At 35.4% G+C, this 19781-nt stretch overlaps 1 protein-coding gene across 1 annotated transcript in view; it reads left to right on the top strand.

The window, feature by feature from the left end:
• LOC124712560 (ankyrin repeat domain-containing protein 27-like) overlaps positions 1-17443 on the top strand; it is a 99872-nt gene extending 82429 nt beyond the window's left edge. Inside the window, exons 10-12 of the mRNA XM_047242874.1 lie at positions 9964-10081; positions 10930-11074; positions 16765-17443. Of these exons, the coding sequence (XP_047098830.1) occupies positions 9964-10081; positions 10930-11074; positions 16765-16775 (274 nt within the window). The 3' untranslated portion in view covers positions 16776-17443. The remainder of the gene's footprint in view (positions 1-9963; positions 10082-10929; positions 11075-16764) is intronic.
• Positions 17444-19781: the final 2338 nt, after the last annotated feature.

The following is a 19781-nucleotide window of genomic DNA, read 5'->3' on the forward strand; positions in this document are numbered from 1 at the left end:
TTTCTTTGATTTTGTAACATCGTTGAGATTAAAAAAGAAAAGACAGTACTGTTGCAAGTGAAACGGTGAGCAATGACATTTATAGTCTTTCTTGTCACAAATATTTGACCTTTTTTTCCCAGAATATTTTGCAATATCGATGGGTACAGTTCGGCAGGAATCTAATCTAATTGCTGTGAGTGAAATGAGCAGCAATAACATTTATATTCTTGCAGGTCACAAATGCTTGGCTGCTTATTTCCGAATATGTAGCAATTTCCAAAAGTGTGATTGGGAAGGAATCTGAGAGCACAGCTTGAATTTCTGCTAGTAATATGAGCAGCAATCATAATTACGGTCTTGTTTGTCACAAATATTTAGCTGCCATTGAATCCTTAACAACACTTTCACAAGTTTGGTGGTCAAGACAAAGATCACACCACACAGCAAGCAATTGACGCCATGGGACTGATTTCCAAACGCCAGCCGCATGCGACAATACATCCTCATTTTTGTCACTCATACGTAATGACTTCCAAAAGCATGGCAGGTAATAGTACAGTGTGGTACCACAGGGAGTGCTGAACAACATGTCACAGCCTCTCTATGTAAAATCTATTTCTTTGACCAACACTGGTCACTCTGTGCGTTATGAAAATGTAATTTTAGCATTGACTTCATATTTTGGGACTCAGTAGTAAAAGAAGCACTTTAAATTTTTTTGTCAAAGAATGTAATTAATAGAGAAAGCATTTTCAACTTTGACAAATGATGGAATCTGGCGTTTTCTGTAACAGACTTGCAAAGAAGTTACCACAATGCAGCTCATAATGCTACAATGATATCCCAGCATGGATCGATTGTGTAGCAACAAGTCCTATTTACACTACTTTCTTTGCCACTGATCATCATCTCTGGCATTTGGGTGTCTCTGGCCGCATGCACAGTGGTGCGTTTGCAGTTTTAAAAGGACAGAGTGAGTGCTGCAGCATTAGTCTGTCAGCTTAGCCTGAACATATCAGAAAGGTATACAGTACAGCTAAAATATTAGAAGAATAAATATAATTTATGGATATCATGCCAAAACTTCAACGGATTATAGAATGTAGTTTATTCATCTCCTAATGTACAGTTACAAATCAAAGATTTTTGTACTGGAGACACATCAAAAATATTAAATATTTAAGCAGGTGTCTCTGATTTTGTAGACATAAACAACTTAACAAGAACATTTATAACACTTATGGTCATTTTGCAGCTTGCAATACAGTTTATACAATATATTAACAATTTATTATACAATACATAATCTTTATTGTTTCTTTATTGTTTTTTTTTCCTCTCAAATCACCAAACTGTCCTGCATGAATTATTCAGTTGAATAATAACATTTTTCCACTAGTGTATTAAATAACAATCTTTTTAGTGGGTCAAACTCCCTATTTAACAGATTTGTGTTATTTAATTTATTGTAAATTTGTAATCCTGTGTACAGTGGTGTTTGAGTGTAAAGTTTTAAATAATGGGAGGGAAGTTTGAAACTCTGTCTGTGATGAGTACTGTAATTGTGGTTGAAATAAAAATTGTCAGGTGAGGTTTGATTTTTATATATGAAAATAAAAATTTTGTAGATGTTTGGGGAAGGAATGGTTAGTATTTTTAATTTTTTGAATAATGGGTGACACAGTGTTCTTTTTTGGACTAAACACATGGTTTTTTTTTATTCTCTTTTGAAGCGTAACCAACCTCAGGCTGTTCATAGAGTTTCCCCAGAAAATTATTTTGTATCGAATTATAGTTTCAAAGTAGCTGTGGTAGATTACCTTTCTGGTCTCCATAAGGGTGGAACCAGATAAGATATTGATTGCATAAGCTAGACTGTTTAGTTTGTTTGCTAAGAAGTCTACATGTGCCTTCCAGTTAAAATTTTTGTCAAGATTTAGACCTAGAAATTTTACAAAACATGCTTCAGTCATTTCCTGATTGTCATGCACTATTTTTATGGGAGATGCTGATAATGTTTTAGCACTGAACTTCACTAATTGTGTTTTTGTGACATTGAGTTTTAATCCATTTTGCTGAAACCCTAATTCTAGGTTTCCCATTATATTTTCCACAGTATCATGAATTTGTTTCTTTCTATCACCTTACCAAAAACTGGCAGCAGGGAAATAGGGTGGTAATTTCCCATGTCATCTGGTGAGCCTTTCTTGAACAATGGTCTTATTTCTGCATATTTTAACACATCCGGGAAATATCCTTCTTCAGATGACTGATTAATAATTTTAGCCAATGGATGAGAAATGATGTTATAAACGGCGTTGACTACAGTGTTAGGAATTTCATCTCACCCAGCTGATTTCTTGTTTTTTAAAGACGCTATAATATCTTCTACATCTTTTGGGCTAATTCTTTTGAATGTATTAAGGCTTGCATTTTTGTTTTATATTTACAAAGTTGACATCTACCTTGTCCCGGTGAGCTGTGATATCTGCTTCTGATTTTGCTACATTTATGAAACATCATTGAAACAGTTTGACATTTGGAAGGGATCTATAATTATATCATTTTTAATTTTAATTTGGACAGTTTCTTGGCACTTGTTCTTTACTCCCAATTCAGATTTGTCATCACACATATTTACTGGTATGCATATTGTCACCCAATTTTTTTGCTGCCTGTACAACTTATTTGAATGTATTCTTATCTCTCTTTAAATACCCCACAAAGTCAGCATTTTTGTTATGTTTTAACTCCTTGTGAAGCTGTCTTTTCCTGGCACCAGAAACTTTTATTCATGGCGTATTCCAACTTATTTTATCAGCCACTCTTTGTCACCAGGCATGATGAGGAAAAGTTTCATTGAAAACATCTCGGAAACAGTTTAGGAATGTTTTTAATTTTTTTTTTCACTTGACACACTGTTACCTAGAGGCCAGTTTATAGTTCTTAGTTTGTTAGAAAATATATTTACTTTCTCTTTGCTAGAGTTCCTTTTAAAACATGTTTTCACATATTTTGCTTTCCATATTTTTGGAAGCTGTATGAGCAGTGCTGAATGATCCAATATGCCTAAATCTAAACAGAATTTACTTCCATCCTCAAAACTGATGATTTGTCAGAATATTGTCAATATATGTTTCAGAGTGGCTATCTCTTCTAGTACATTCAATGAAATTTAAATTAGAAGCATGTTTCTGAATTAAGTCACAAAAATGTACAGTGTCATTATTTAATACATTTGTATTAAAACCTGCTGCAATTATAGTTTTTTTTTCTTTCTGGAGTCTTTCTAATAAACATTGAAATTTGGATAAAAAGAATTTTGTTAGAGCACTTCCAGGAATTTTATACAGAGATACAATAATAGTATTTAAATCAATTAGCCCCACAGCAAAACTTCCAAAATTAGCTTCCTCTTTCAAACAATTGAACTCAGTTCCCTCTTTAAAATTTATTGAGTCATTTAGAGGATGCAGCAGCCCCCACGAGATCTGTTACCTCTACAAAAACTACTGGCAATTGTAAAATATTGAATTTTGTTTGGAATCCATATACTATCTGTTGTCAGCCAATGTTCATTTAAACGTACAATTTTTATATTTGAACATTCTGAAAGTAAAACTTGAAGTCCATTGATTTTAGAATAACTTGGGTTACAAAAATCTGAGGCTATACTGTTTGTATTCCAATGCATTAGAAAATGTTTATCGCTGTTTTGAATGCTTTTAAGTAAATCATTTGTTAGAATATATCTATATTTTTTTAAATTTTAAGATTATTCTTTTGCATTAACATCCCTTCCACACTTTATCAGTTTCCCTGATTATTGATGATTTTGCAAACACCCAAAAACATTTTATTCAGAGTCACTGAGCCTAGCCTATTTAGATGTACACCATCTATACCCAGACATTTGTTACTTATAAATTTGTTTCAGTTTATAAATACCACGCCGAGCTTATCACACTGATCTCTAATTCCATTGTTTATCTTATTTATGTAAGAGTCACTTACCGATCTCCACTGCAAAATACCACTTACTACCAGTCTTGAGTTGATACACAAAGATTTGGCAGTACAAATCAAGTTTTGAGATTCAGTAATGATTTCGGCTTCACTGATGTGTTGAACAGAGTGTGTACCAACATGCATGAATACGCCCTTGAAATGTGATTTTACTTTAACATCGTTTTGGGTAGTAGCAATGTTTTTTAAATAGTTGTTTAGTTGATCCAGCCTAATGCCTGAATGCACATCAACTTTTAAATTTGGCACAACTATATTTTAAAGTAAGGAGTCTCCTATGGGGAAAAATTCTTCTGTCCCGTGTACAGAAACATTAGCTTTTTTTTTTTTTTTACCAATTCTGTAGAACTTCATCTTCCACTAACTTTGAGAGTGTCAGTGCAGTGTGACAATATTATGAAAAGGAAAGTTGCTACTCACCATATGTAGAAGATACTGAGTCGCAGATAGGCAAACAAATAAGCTTTTGGCCAACAACGCCTTCAGCGAAAATAGGTGACAGACACACACACTCACACTTTATTGTTTTAGTGCAAAGTAGTACAAACTGTCCAGTGAACTTTATTAGTGTAGTTACCATACTTAAAATTAGTTAAATGCAAGCAGTAAAGGAAACAAAATAAAAATTCAGATTAGGAATTAAAATCCATGGAAAAGAAATAAAAACTTTGAGGTTCACTGATGACATTGTAATTCTGTCAGAGACAGCAAAGGACCTGGAAGAGCAACTGAACGGAATGGACAGTGTCTTGAAAGGAGGATATAAGATGAACATCAACAAAAGCAAAATGAGGATAATGGAATGTACCGTATTTACTCTAATCTAAGCCGCACTTTTTTTCCGGTTTTTGTGATCCATAAACTGCCTGCGGCTTAGAATCGAGTGCAAAGTAAGCGGAAGTTCTGAAAAATGTTGGTAGGTGCTGCCACAACTAACTTTTGCAGTCGAATATATGTAGCGCTACACAGACATGCTTTCCAGGCACAAAGATAAATACTGGCGCCAAAACCTCTGCGTCAGTAAATAAATTAAAAAAAAAGGTCGAAGACGAGCTTTTTTCTCCGCCCCGAGTTTCTACCACTGCATTTTCATACATTATCCAACAAAGTAAATACAAATTTCGTGTTGTTCATCTTCGAATATAGCAGCATTTCAATGTACTACGAAAATCCGACTGGCAAGACTGTTTGGGATGTTTATCTATATGGCCAACGCTACGTTCTGAATTTTTTCCTACCTGTGAAAAGAGATGGTTACTAATAGGAACTTTTAAGAATCGTGAATCACATGCAGTATTCTCTTCACCATAAGAATAATATGAATATAAACATGTTGCCATGTATTCTTTCGTGTTTGCTGCTATCTCATTTAAATCCTGTCTGCCTAATAAACTACAAAACTAGTGTGAGACAACAGCAAAACGCGGAAGAATATACATATCATGTCATGTTTATATTCGTATTATTATTATGTCTAATGGTGATAGTCAGAAATGAAGCACGGCAATTGACGAGATTTTTAAATCTAAGCTGACTCTAATTTCTGTGCAGAATGTAATGTACAAAAGAGGCGTGTGCAAAGATTTTCAAACGGAGAAAAATTTTAGGTAAATTCTCGTTCAGAATATCTATCATTCGCAGTCTATTATTTGGTTCATGTTGATCATTATCAAAGAAAACAGCAGTGTAAGTAACAACAAATACCTGTCTCTTGCCATTGTTTCGCTAATGAGACAATTCCTCTCTTTTTTTTATTGTAAGCAGCGGTAGCGTGCACAAAAGCAAGCCATGCCGCGAGCGGTGACAGGTCGTAAACACACATTATCAGAATGCGACAAACAATGCATGACACAGTACAGTAATGCATTTTCAGCTTAGAGTGACGTAAACACGTATAACAAAGAGAACGGCACTTATCAGATCAAAGCAGAATAAGCAATCGATTCAAACCAATCGAAGCACGTGAAAAAGGAAGGGTACCCGTATAAATACGGACGAGGCGCCTGACGCATAGCAATGGCTACCTGGTAAAGCTTAACTGCTAAGCTTACAACTCGAACCAAACTACTGTAGCTGTATCGTCATTCATCCGACCTAAATTGTGTCTCATATTACAATGGACCAACTTTCTTTCGATTTGGAGGTGCGGCCTAAAACTTTTCTCTCCCCTTGAATTTCGAGTCTCAAATTTCAGGTGCGGCTTAGATTCGGGAATTTTTTTTTTTCCTTGATTTCGAGTCTCATTTTTCAGGTGCGGCTTAGATTCGAGTAAATACGGTAATCGAATTAAATCGGGCGATGCTGGGGGAATTAGATTAGGAAATGAGACGCTTAAAGAAGTAAATGAGTTTTGCTATTTGGGGAGCAAAATAACTGATGATGGTCGAAGTAGAGAGGATATAAAATGTAGACTGACAATGGCAAGGAAAGCATTTCTGAAGAAGAGAAATTTGTTAACATCGAGTATAGATTTAAGTGTCAGGAAGTCGTTTCTGAAAGCATTTGTATGGAGTGTAGCCATGTATGGAAGTGAAACGTGGATGATAAATAGTTTAGACAAAAAGAGAATAGAAGCTTTCGAAATGTGGTGCTACAGAAGGATGCTGAAGATTAGATGGATAGATCACATAACTAATGAGGAGGTATTGAATAGAATTGGAGAGAAGAAAATCTGTGGCACAATTTGACTAGAAGAAGGGATGGTTGGTAGGACGTATTCTGAGGCATAAAGGGATCAATTTAATATTGGAGGGCAGCACGCATGGTAAAAATCATAGAGGGAGACCAAGAGATGAATACACTAAACAGATTCAGAAGGATGCAGGTTGCAGTAGGTACTGGGAGATGAAGAAGCTTGCACAGGATAGAGTAGCATGGAGAGCTGCATCAAACCAGTCTCTGGACTGAAGACCAAAACAACAACATGCTTAAAAGATCAAAAGCTTGCAAGAATATGGATAACATACGACAAGTCGAGGAAACTCAAGAACCAGCTATGGCTATGAAAGTTAGTAAGGAAGTGCCTGACTGGTCTGAGTTAGTAAATTTAGTCAAAACTCAAAATGTAACTCTAAGTGAAAACCTAGACTCAGTACATTCTCAATTAAATAACCAGAGTAAAACCTTAAGTAGTCAAGCGGCAAATATAAGTTTGTTAAATACCAAAGTTGACTCACAAAGTAAAGAATTTAGTAATCTATGCAAAGGCATTAATGCTTTAAAGACTGAATTTAATGCCTTAAATAGTAAGGTAGAGAATTTAAAATTAGATTTAAAGAATGATTTGACGAGTTCCTTGACCATTCATGTAAATCAAATGTTTACTGACTTTAGTCAGAAACAGAATGATAATTTTCAGGGTTTGACAAAAAGGTTAGAATTGAATATTGAAGACAAATATAATAGAGTAGAATCAGAGCTTAATGAAAAGTTAGGATCCTTTGAAAATGTGTGTAATGTTAAATTTAATGCTGTAAAGCAAGGGTGGAGTACTTTGAAAGAGAGTGTCGATAAACAGGATAATTTAATGACAATAATTCATTCGCAAATTACAGATGTTAATACACAAGTAGATAATGTGGAAAGGAACTTCAAAGATAAATTAGCAAACTCTGATATCATAAATATAAGTGGTTTGAAGGAACAGGTTGAAGAAATTACAGATCGAAAAGTTACCGAGAGATTAACATCCAGAAACGTATCTCCTATTTTACCTTCTGAACTTAATGATGCCAGGAAAGGTATAAATGACCTGTGGAAAGAATTCAAGCTTATCCAGGATAAAGTAGACAAAAGGGTAACTTCACCTAATGTTGTGTTAACTAGTGAAGTGGTGACTGATTTGCAGTGGGTAGACTTTCAAAAAAATTTTAAAGAGAACTACTGATCTGCCAGTGCACAAGAAAAGTTAATCTCAGATTCATGGGACCTGGGCAGAGTCATATTTCCCCCAGGGACATTAACAAGTCGAAGTTTGGGTATCTACTTCACACTTAAATCGTCGTCCAACGCTGTTGCTACTCACCATATGACGGAGATGCTGAGTCACAGATAGGAACAACAAAAAGACTGTCACAAATAAATAAAGCTTTATGCCATTAAGGCCTTCTTCAACAACAGACACACACACACACACACACACACACACACACACACACACACACACACACACACAACCACAGTCTCAGGCAACTGAAACCACACCACCCTGCGACTCAGCATCTCCGCTATAAGGTGAGTAGCAACTTTCATTTTCATAATATTGTTACGTTCCATCGTGGATCTGCCATTGCTTGACTTTCATGGGATAATTGACGCCTGTCTTCAAGTATGAGACAAATCATGTTTTTCAGAATTTCTATGATGCTCTCCCATAACCCAGAGAAATTTGTGAATATTCATGCTGCCCTTCTTTGAAATATTCTATAACCCCTGCTAGTCCTGTTTGGTACTGGTCCCACACACATGAGCCAACATCTAAGATCAGACACTGAAGTGTTCTGTAAACAGTGTCCTTTATGTGCTGACTACATTTTCCCGTTACTCTGCCAATGAAGTGAGTGTACCAATGGCTTTATCTATAACCAGTTCATATTCATACAAACTGTTACTCACTTATATTTGTATGCATTCACTTATTCCAACTGTTTCTCATTGACGTTTTAATCAAAGGATATTACATTTTTTTCATTATGTAAAGTGCACAGTTTTAGACTTCTGAAAATTTAAAGCAATTTGACAAACTTTGGATCACTTTTAAATCTTATCAAGATCAGCTTGAATATTTGTGCAGCTTTCGACATGTACTACTTCATTATGGATAGCATCATGATCTGCAAAAAGTCTGAGGTTAATATTGCCTGCTAGGTCATTAATATACAACATGAATAGCAAAGTTTCCAATAATCTTCCCAGAAGCTCGCCTGAAGTTATTTCTGTTTTGAATATATGCAGTTGAAGATAAGGCAAGAACACTTTCTTCATTCATGACCCAAAATAATTGTGAACAGCACCATATGAGATGTGATAAAAAATTAATGGGAATTTCTGTTTTTCTTAAAGAATCTTTATTTATTCATTAGCATCAACTTTGTCCCCTTCAAATTCCTGGTCCCCTTCAGATATAATACACTAGTGCAAGTGATTGGAAAAATCTTGGAAGCACACCTGGAACTCGTTTCATTACTGTGTTCAGCACCTTCAGTGATTCTGTTTTTCTCTCATTAATGGTGGCAAAATGATGTCCTTTTATGGTTCCTTCAGCTTCAGGAATAGAAAGAAATTGCAGAAGGCCATGTCCAGTCAGTATGGTGGCTGAGACAACCTAATGGTTTTTGTTTTTGCCAAAATATCACAAACAAGCAGTTAAGTGTGAGCAGGAGAGGTGTGTTCACTATTATTTTTCCTTTATTGCCTTAGATTAAAACACGTTCAGTCACAGAAGTATATCAGTACAAATGGTCCAGTAATAAATTACAGGTTATGTGAAAGAAGGAAACAATTAACAGGAATTTCCATTGATGGCATTTTAATATTGACTTTTCCCTTTAATTTTATATGCACATGAAGGATTCCAAAAAATGTTTTGTTTATTACAATTAAACACTTGTTCTGCAGAAGAAATTGGAGTGTCAAGCAGGTACTACATTAAATCTTTTAAACAAAGAAATATTACTCCTTGTGCCTTTGTACTATTGAGTATTTTGAGCCCCAGAATTTTTTACTTCCTTAAAACTCCTAGCTCCTCATTTCAGAAACAAGGGTTTTCTAGCTCTGTAAACAGCAGTAATACAGATCATTTTGTTAGATGGCAAGTGATAAATTTGCTGATTTATAAGTATTTTGTCAGGTATTATTGAAGGTCTACCGTTGTATGTACTAGTTTTGAGTGCTTGGTGCTTCTATTGTTTTAGTCTTGGCTTGTTAATTTCTTTACACATTGGTTTTATTCAACAGCTATTGCCTTGTAACATTCAAAGCAGCTGTACAAGAATTGTTATCACTTGATCCTGCTGCCCTACAGCCCCGAAGTGAAAAAGTTGTTCGTGAAATGGGCCTTGAAGATTTGTTCAAGGTAACGCCCCAGTGATATTAGATCTTAATTACAATAAGATAATAACTTGTGTGTCTTTGCGTGCACATAATACATTAAAAGCATTATCTGTTCTTGCCTTTTGTAGTGCACACATCTTTTAAATGTACAACAGCATTTCTTATGCATAAAACATACACAACATTCCACTGAATCAAGGAAGTTGAAAAAAAGAGAAGTAGTAAAATGGAATTGAGGAAACATTCTTTGTCAATATTGCAATTAATACCAACAATTATACCCTACTATTTTAGCTGTCTTTCACATGGCTATTTATATTTTTTTGTAACACCAAAATCCTTCTATGTCTCTTTGTTGTCTTCATCATAATTAGTATTGTAAACAGTGTTTGTTCTATGTGAGCTGTTATTCCTCTCTAGTCAGTGATAACAGTCTAATACAGCATGTTCTCAGTACACCACCTTTTGATGTTGAACTGTCTTTTCTCACTTTTTCTTGAATATAATGGTTGTCTTGTGCTGGGATTCTGAATTAATTTCATTTTCCTTTCACTGTAAAATATTTGTGTATTTTGTTTGTTGTCTTCTCTCCCAGCCCGTACTCTCTTTAGGCACTGAAAAACTACTGTCCTGGCTATTTGATTGTACTGTCTTATGTACTAGTATTGTAATGAAAATATGTGCAAATTTAAGGAACACAATTTTTTAAATTTGAGATTCCAGTTAATGATTATTGACTTGCATCACTAATGAACTTCAAAGTTACTCTCCTTTTATAAAGCATTGCTGTAATAATAGCATTTGAATATTGTGAATATGGAAGATTATGCAAAGTATTGTTGTTTAACTTTTTTGAAAAATGTGATACAGGTTACCAGTGAAATTGATAGCAATCATCGCCATAAAGATGGAAAAACCAGTGGCCCTGTGTCACCATTGGATAGGCAACGTGAGCGTGTGACTGCTATGATTGAAGCTTCAACCAGAGAACTACGAGAAATTATGCCATCGTCAGGTGAGACATTTAATTTTTTGCAGTTGTGTTGACATCATAAGTCATTGGTGGCATAGTCCATATCATTTTAGGCAGGCTAGGAAAAAGTCTTATCTTCATGGTCTCGGATGTTATTGAATTTACCGTATGTTAAAATGAAGGACTAAGTAAGGAACAAGTATTTTTCTGTGTTCTCCAAAAAAATTTCTGCTCCGAGATACAGCCCTCCAAAGATGACCACTGCGCATACCAATGTGAAGAAGTGAATTTTGGAAAAAAATTTCAAGTGCTGTATTTCTGGAACAGTTGTAGATATTTTGTTGGTTTTTTTATTTGTAATATAATTGCTTTATGATTACAAAAAAATTCTCCATTTGGCCTTATCTGTTGAAGTTCTTTTACAATAGCATTCTGAACTTTTTTTATAATTTATGGATTTTTTTATTTTTTTATTTATTTATTTATTTATTTTTTTTTTTCAAAAATGCCAGTCCATAAAATTTTGATGTTTTTTCTGTTGATTAGTACCATATAGTTCTACATTCTCTGAAAGGGAGAGTTTCCACTTTTAGGTTGAACAGGTTTTATAAACAATTGAAATTTTTGCCATACGTAAAACCTATTTTATTACCATATTATCACATAACAGGCTCATAAAAATCAAAACTTAACCTTAACATAATTTTAGTTTTGAGAGATGAGCAAGAGACTCATTTTTCAAGCATTTTAAACAGTTCTAAAATGTATGTGAAAGGTCAAAAGACTTAAAGATTTCAATTTAAACAACTTCTGTGCACTTTGTTTTGTACCTAAATTATCCAGTCAATGAAGTAAAAAGGTGTTCCACTGTTTCAGTGTCTTCCTTTAATATAGAGTGACGCCTTACTGTTGAACCAGTAGGAACTGGAGCACTTAACAATCTTCAAAACATTGTGAACAAGGGACTGATGATCATCGCAGTCTGGTTACTTTAATCCCACAAACCAACCAACCATTGTGAACAGGAAGTGAGCCCTGATGGCGTTGTTTCTGTCCTTCAGCTAGAAACCTATATCCAGCAGCTGGTCCATGTGGTAGCATTACTTTCACTACAGTTTCGTTTAACTCATAACTGGTGTATATAATATCTGCAATCCACCATTCACAATCATACACACATGTCACCAACATTCCCCTTCTCAGGTTGTGAATCTGAATATTATCCTGCTGTTTCTGAGGTGTTGGCCGAACAAATTAAATTTCATTTTTCGTGTTCTTTAAAGTGCGTGCAATATGAATTCACGATCAATTTGGGCCCAAAAATGTGTCTTCTGAATTCCTTTCACAGGAGTAGTTTGGACGATTCTTCGTTTTACTGCTCACAGAATTCTTCGATTTCGTCTTTGAACAAAAGAATGAGGTCTGTGGATGTGTAAGATTTCACGACTCTCATAAAATCCTCAGCATTCTGATTCACAGCCATATTTGGCCTGGAAAGATTATATTTTGTACCATGGTGCATCAGTAGGCCTCCTGCACCACCACAAAGTCCCTTCCTGTGACCAGTAACACTGTATACCCAGTCAGTTGGCACAAGCAACTTACTCAATTCAAACAGCTGGTAACGATTTTTAAAAATGACTAGGAACACCATCAGAAATAATGTTAATCTTCTCTGCTCCTGTTTGCAGTTGAAGAATTTTGTGCGTTGCTAGCAAAGCATGTCTCAGTCATGTCCTGTGTCATCACTTATAACTGCAAACACTTGTGGTCTTGTTTTGAAAATATGTCAATCCTGTAAAAACTGAAACCTGATCATCACTCCAATGATACACTTGTACTTCTTGTGGGGGAATTACAGACAGGTTCTCAGCAAAATCACAGTGAAGCACTAAACATAGTTCTTCAGCCTGTATAAACCCTTTCACTTGTACAATGTGCTGCCCGCTGTGACCGAGCGGTTCTAGGCGCTTCAGTCCGGAACCACGCTGCTGCTACGGTCGCAGGTTCGAATCCTGTCTCAGGCATGGATGTGTGTGATGTCCGTAGGTTAGTTAGGTTTAATAAGTTCTAAGTCTATGGGACTGATGACCTCAGATGTTAAGTCCCATAGTGCTTAGAGTCATTTGAATCATTTCTGCAATGTGTTGTTGTTGCAATTTTGTAAGATGCTGGTGTGTTACTGCTTTCACTGGCCATTTTCCAAGTTCATCAATGAAACTGTCAAAGGCAACAATTTTCTTAATTTGTTTATTTTCCTCCCATGTCGCATATGTAATTTCTGCAAAGATATCTGCTACATCTTCCAGGCCTAGTGTCTGTAAAGACCGTCCTCCCTTTCCAGGGCAGTCACCACATTCTTGAAACAAACAAGTCTCTCACTTTACGTCACAGACTGCTAATGACTTCACACACCCAACCTAGCTGTCTTATGTCATGTGTTCCAGTAAGTTCTTCAATGTTACCACACAAAGTTCAAAATTCACGCAGTACGCACATAAACAGACATCTCTAGGTGCGTGCGTAACTACCCACTTAGGTCGTAGTGCATAAAATTTTGATCTTCCAATATGTGAAGTTGTATAGTTGCTCTTATAAATAGCAAAAGTCTCTTTAATACTGCGAGTCATGAACTTCTTCTCTTTCACAACTTTTTGACCTTCATCTGTTACAGTTATAGTGTCTTTTTGTTGGCACACTGGCAGGAACAGTCCCATTTATCTTCTAGATAAAATGTCTGCACCATTTGAACTTGAGCTGCTTCTACAGGATGACCGTAATAGGGCTCTGGTCTTCCAAAGACTCCTTTTACAGACCTCACATTTCTTGATTTGTCTACCATGTACTTTTATACTGACGGGACGTGGTTCAAAATTGTGTAGCTTTGAAAATGTCTCTGGAATAATAGTTAAAACTTGCACCTTTTCGCTGTAGGATGCACAATATTCAACAGCTGAATCGATATTTGTGAAAAAATCCTGGCAAGAGGTGCAAGAGTGCTTTGGTTCATTTTCTTCTGAATATGGAATTTCTACATTGAAGAGTGTGGTCAGTTTTGCTGTAGTGTATTCATCCATAGCTTTAGTAATTTCTCTGCACTTTCTTGATGCATAGAGCTTATGGCTCGACTTCTCTGACCACAGTTTCTTAACAGTACTAACACCTACCTCGTAGTTGACTAATTCAGGGTATTTAATTCTTCCTCTATTGATACAAAGTTTGCACCATGGGAGGCTTTACCTTGTTCAGATACTATCATTGTTGTTGTTCTGTCAAAATGTTTAGAACACAAAAAGTCATTATTCTGTCAAAACATTTAGAACACAAAAAGTCGTCAGTGGAAACATCTTCATCTTAAAACAGAGGCTTCAAATGAGAACACTTATTTCCAATTTTGTTTGTTTGTCTTATATATCACTCTTTTATGGATATAGAAATAGTCAGCACACTTCACTCACCTGTGGCCCCAATCAGAAGACCTTTCAAACGGTCCTTTTCACAACATACACTGCAACTGTGTTAACTGGTAAATTCCTCATGAAAACACAGAACCCACTGCATGGTCTCAGATGTCTTAGAAGCCTCTTCACTAAACAAATTAGTACTGAACAACTACAGTACATAAACTTGCAATGAACAACCATGACAAAGAAACTACAGCAAAGTGTAAGAAATATCTGCAACAAAGAAATTTGTTGCAAACAACTTCTGTGAAAACATACATTACCCTTTAAAAAATTTAAAAAATTATTTTTAAAAATAAAACCTGTCCAACTTAAAAATGAAAGCTCTCGTTCACAGAGAACATAGTACTACATGGTACTAATCAATAGAAAAAAATCTTACTTTTCTGGATTGGCATTTTTGAAAAAAAAAAAAAATTCTGTAAATTATTAAAAAAATTCAAAAGGCAACAGTAAAATAACTTTGACAGATATGTCCAAATGGAGGATACCGTTGTAATCATAAAGCAATTATCTTTCAAATAAAAGAACTGTAACTAGATATCTTGAACTGTTACAGAGATACATCATTTTAAAAAAAATTCTGAAATTCATGTCTTCGAAATAGTGTTCACAGTGTCATCTTTGGAGGCCGGTATCTCAGGGCAGGATTTATTTATTTATTTATTTATGTTTTGTTGAGAAATCAAAAAAGTACATGTTTCTTACATATTCCTGAATTTTAACAGATGCTAAATTCAATAACATCCAAGACTATGAAGGTAACGCCCCAGCTTGAAGTGATACAGATTATGCCAATTTTTTAGTAGTAGGTTCTTGATACTGTTATCTTGCAAATGGTAGTGTTACTTAGTTATGGTCTCACATCAAAGATTAGTGTCTAGTGAATGCTAATGTTGATTCACTGTGCATTATAACATAGAGCTTGCCAAACGCTATTCATTTTTGGATTTGTTGGAATGTTATTGGGAAACAAGAGCTTACTGAAAGTGCACGACATCAGCAATTTGAGTATTCAATTATATGTAGGATGATGCAGTAGATGATGTGCATGAGGAAGAGGTAAAGGGGTAGAGTGCCTTTATTGGTTGATGTCAGGCTGTTCTTAACAAAATGTAAAGTTTTTTTTCCATTGTAGTAAGTGAAATAACCTGACATGTAGTAAATATTGGACATATCAATTATAAGACCAGAACAGTTTAATGAAGTCAACATATGTGATGCTCAGTTTGACAGGCCTGTTTACAGTTAAAGGATCGTCAGGCATTTGCACCTTGTCATTATCACATTGTCTGATATACAGAGCCTTTTTATATAAAGAAGATAATATTTATTAAATTTGTTCAGGAAAGTGATATGATGTCATTCCATATGAACCAATATTGTTATTTGATAGTGCAGTAGTAATACATATGATGCCACAGTAATCACATGGAGCATGTCAATCATTTCAGTTGCTTAGGATATGTAGAATAACAGCAAGAAAGTAAGACAAACATTATATTTAATTTTTTTATCAGAGGCAACAAGTTGGTGCCCCCCTGGTAGTCCTAATAGGGTAACCTTCATAATTTGGGAGTCTTCTTTTCGGTAAAAAGAGAAAAGCCCTGGCACACAGCTGGATGATCACTCAGCAGCTTCTAAAAGCCATTTGTGCATGTTTCCTTTAGACCATGGAGTGCATGACTGTGCCCACTTGTCACTGGAGAGATAGTGTAAACACTATAACTTAGTTCTCGGTTTCCAACATTACCTCCCTTTTTCAGACTACAAAGGTTTCCTCTCTCACTCTCACTCTCTCTCTCTCTCTCTCTCTCTCTCTCTCTCTCTCTCTCTATCTCTCTCTCTCTCTCTGTGTGTGTGTGTGTGTGTGTGTGTGTGTGTGTGTGTGTTTTCACCTCCCTCCCCTCTCCTTTTCTCCATATCTGCTATTATTACACATTTTGTTAAAAACTAGGAGTGTTGCATAGTGCATTCTGTGAAATCAGAGGTAGTAAGTAATTATTGCTTCTTTAATCTCTCTTCAGCTCTTCTTTTTTGTTCTGCTTTGTCTTCTGGGCAGGTGTGTAATAGCTTTGTTGTGTACTTCCATCTGGATGGTGTGTTACACAAAAGTTCATTTTTGCCTAAATATGTTTTTGTGATGGTAAAAATACTGGTAAGTATGAACTGGTGCTCTCTCAGTGTTTCATCAGAAAAAATTTCCCATGTTCTTTTCATTCTCACCTTTGTGCGAAATAAATTCTTCACTGTCTTTCTTTGTTGCAGGGTCATGCTGAAGTCACAGTATGGTTATAAACTTATCAGAAATGATGATCAGGTTTTGTTAAAAACTGAGGTAGTCTGTATTGTCATCCCGTCCAAGAATGTAAACATTTCCAAATGCATAGCATAGTTGTATTGTTGAACATTTTCTTTTTATGATTTATATTATGTACAATATAAGAAATCTGTGCAGGGAACATTTTTCTAGTCCATTAGCAGTAAGCTGAGATATTACTTCATGTTGGCTCATAAATATAGTCTAGCTGCCTTCCTAAGATGTGATTTACAATACTTGTCATACAGATTGGTGTGTGAGAAAGGAAATATAGAACTAAACAATATCATGCAAACATTAGTCTTCACTTTTAGAAAGCAGTGGTAGTGACACACACAGTGAGGAATTCCTGCTTGGAATTATCACCCCTTCTGGGGTTCATATATTACTAACAGTCATACATAGAAGTGACTTTGTTGTATGTAAAGAAATCTTAATGGTAAAGAACATTGATGGAAAGTAATTTTAGTAAAGTATGTTGCTATGATTATGACAGCAGATATATTTTCTACAATAATTGTGTTATAAACAAACAAAGGGCTACTGAATGATCATTTATATTTCCAGTTTCAAGTTCACATAATTATTATTATTTTTGTTTTCCATGTTCATTTGCTCATATCCTCATTTGCTCAGTTAAGTGAAATTATTGTATGCACTAATGTCAGTGTTTTGCAGCTTAATTGAACTGAGAAAGATGAGAAAATAAATAAATTTAAGTGGCTCTGATGTTAAAAAGTCTTAGATTTTGTATTTTATTGTATATGAACATTTATATAGTGGCATTTCATTTAGTATAATGTAATTTAAATTTTACATTGCATGCCCTTTGCTATTCATCATCATGACATTTCCCTTCGATCAGTTATTTTAAAGGCTGTGAGCTATTGCTGTAGTATTACCTAATTAATGTGCCATTTCATTTTATTATTGTCATACATACTAATTGTCCAGTGTAGTTCCTTTGTGTATTGCAAGTATTAACAGGGTCATAATTCAATGTTAATTGATGTTTCCAGAACTGTTGATTTACACTAAAATGTGCATGTTGTATTTTCTGCATTGTGTGTTGAACTTCAGAGCATGGTACTCTCCATATACTTTTTGCCAGTTTTGTATCTACATTCACGTTCCCGGTATGCCGTTTTATCATAAGTTATGTGATGATAAACTCCAGTTTCAAATGTATTGTCACCTTAGTATGAAAATGTTGTATGTGCATCAAAAGAAACTTAAAATATTTTTAGAGTCACTTTTACTGAAATGTCTTGTCAATTTTTGCTATGTAATAAAGGCTGTTTCATAGATACTGTATGACATTGTTCCTATGTTTTAATTTAGTGTAATTCATTAACTTCACATTTCATTGCATTTCTTCAGTTCATTATTTTAAAAGTGAAAAAATTCACAGAAATTGGAATTATTTGAGTATTTTGTGCCTGATGGCAATGAAGGTGACATACAGATTAGTGAAAAAAATGCAAAAGAGAGAGAGAGAGAGAGAGAGTGAGAGAGTGAGGGGGGGGGGGGGGGGGGGCAGGCTTTTGCGCCCTTTAATTCAAGGGATGCTATACAAGATGTCCATCACTAGGCTCATCATGTCATATGGAATGGCATCCAATTCCTGTCAAATTGTGTGTTTCAGTTGGTCAATAGTGCAGGGGCAATGAATGTATACCCTTGATTTGAGCTAACCTCAAAGGGCGAGTCTGTAACCACTACTCGGAGAGCTTTTCGATTGCACTTTTTACTTGGGTCCAAAAGCCCAAGCTCAGCAGCATGGAGGTTATTGAATGGATGCTCTTACCATTGCTGCATTTTCAGAGGCTCTGGTAGGCTGATGTCACACAAACTGTTTCCATTTCAGTTTGGATCCAGTACTGCCAAAGTTGTTGACCAGCAGCAATATTGTGTTCTGAACAAGTCATGTTTACCAGAGGGTTTATTTATTTATTTTATTTACACATCAAATTCTGTAGGACCAAATTGAGGAGCAAATCTCCAAGGTCTTGGAACATGTCAGTACATGAAATTACAACATAAAAGTAATAACAGATAAAAATAAATGTTCATGAACCATAAAAAAGTCAGTCCATAAGTTTAACTAAATGCAATCAACAATACAATAAGAATCAACTTAATTTTTCTAGGAACTCCTCGACAGAATAGAAGGAGTGACCGATGAGGAAACCCTTCAGTTTCGATTTGAAAGCGCATTGATTACTGCTAAGATTTTTGAATTTGAGTGGTAGCTTATTGAAAATGGATGCAGCAGTATACTGCACATCTTTTTGCACAAGAGTTAAGGAAGTCCAATCCAAATGCAGGTTTGATTTCTGCCGAGTATTAACCGAGTGAAAGCTGCTTATTCTTGAGAATAAACCAATATTGTTAACAAGAAATGACAGCAAGGAATATATATATATAATGAGAGGCCCATGTCAAAATACCCAGACTCATGAACAGTGGTCGACAAGATACACATACCAATAATTCTTTATTGCCTAATCTTCAGGCAGAGGGTAGTACTAAAAAAATGTACAAGACTTTCTTTTGAAAGACTAGCTTAGGGATGTTGCATCAGAGAAAGTGCTCACTAATTGCAAATACATTTTTAAGAGGAACAAATTAATAAAAAAGTATCTTCTGCAAAAATAATTTATATAGCTTGAGAGTTTTAATGTAGGACTCCTCAGTGTATACTTACTCCGGTATTTATTTCAAATATCAGCTGGTATTTAACTAGTGATTAGTAATTATCTTTGATCATTCCATGTAGGCTTTCACGGCCGGCGTCTTTATCAGTAAACTCTTCCGGGCTAAGTTGCCGTGGTCGATCTGTAGAACTTCTTCTCCCTGACGTTTCGTTCTCAACTACGGAGAACATCTTCCGAGGTGAGTCGACGACTGGCTGCTAGGAGCTGGGGCCGCCGCTTATATAGAGATCGTAGGGGGCGCCACCACA

This window comes from Schistocerca piceifrons, chromosome 8 (genome assembly GCF_021461385.2).
Source record: "Schistocerca piceifrons isolate TAMUIC-IGC-003096 chromosome 8, iqSchPice1.1, whole genome shotgun sequence".
Lineage (NCBI taxonomy): Eukaryota > Metazoa > Arthropoda > Insecta > Orthoptera > Acrididae > Schistocerca > Schistocerca piceifrons.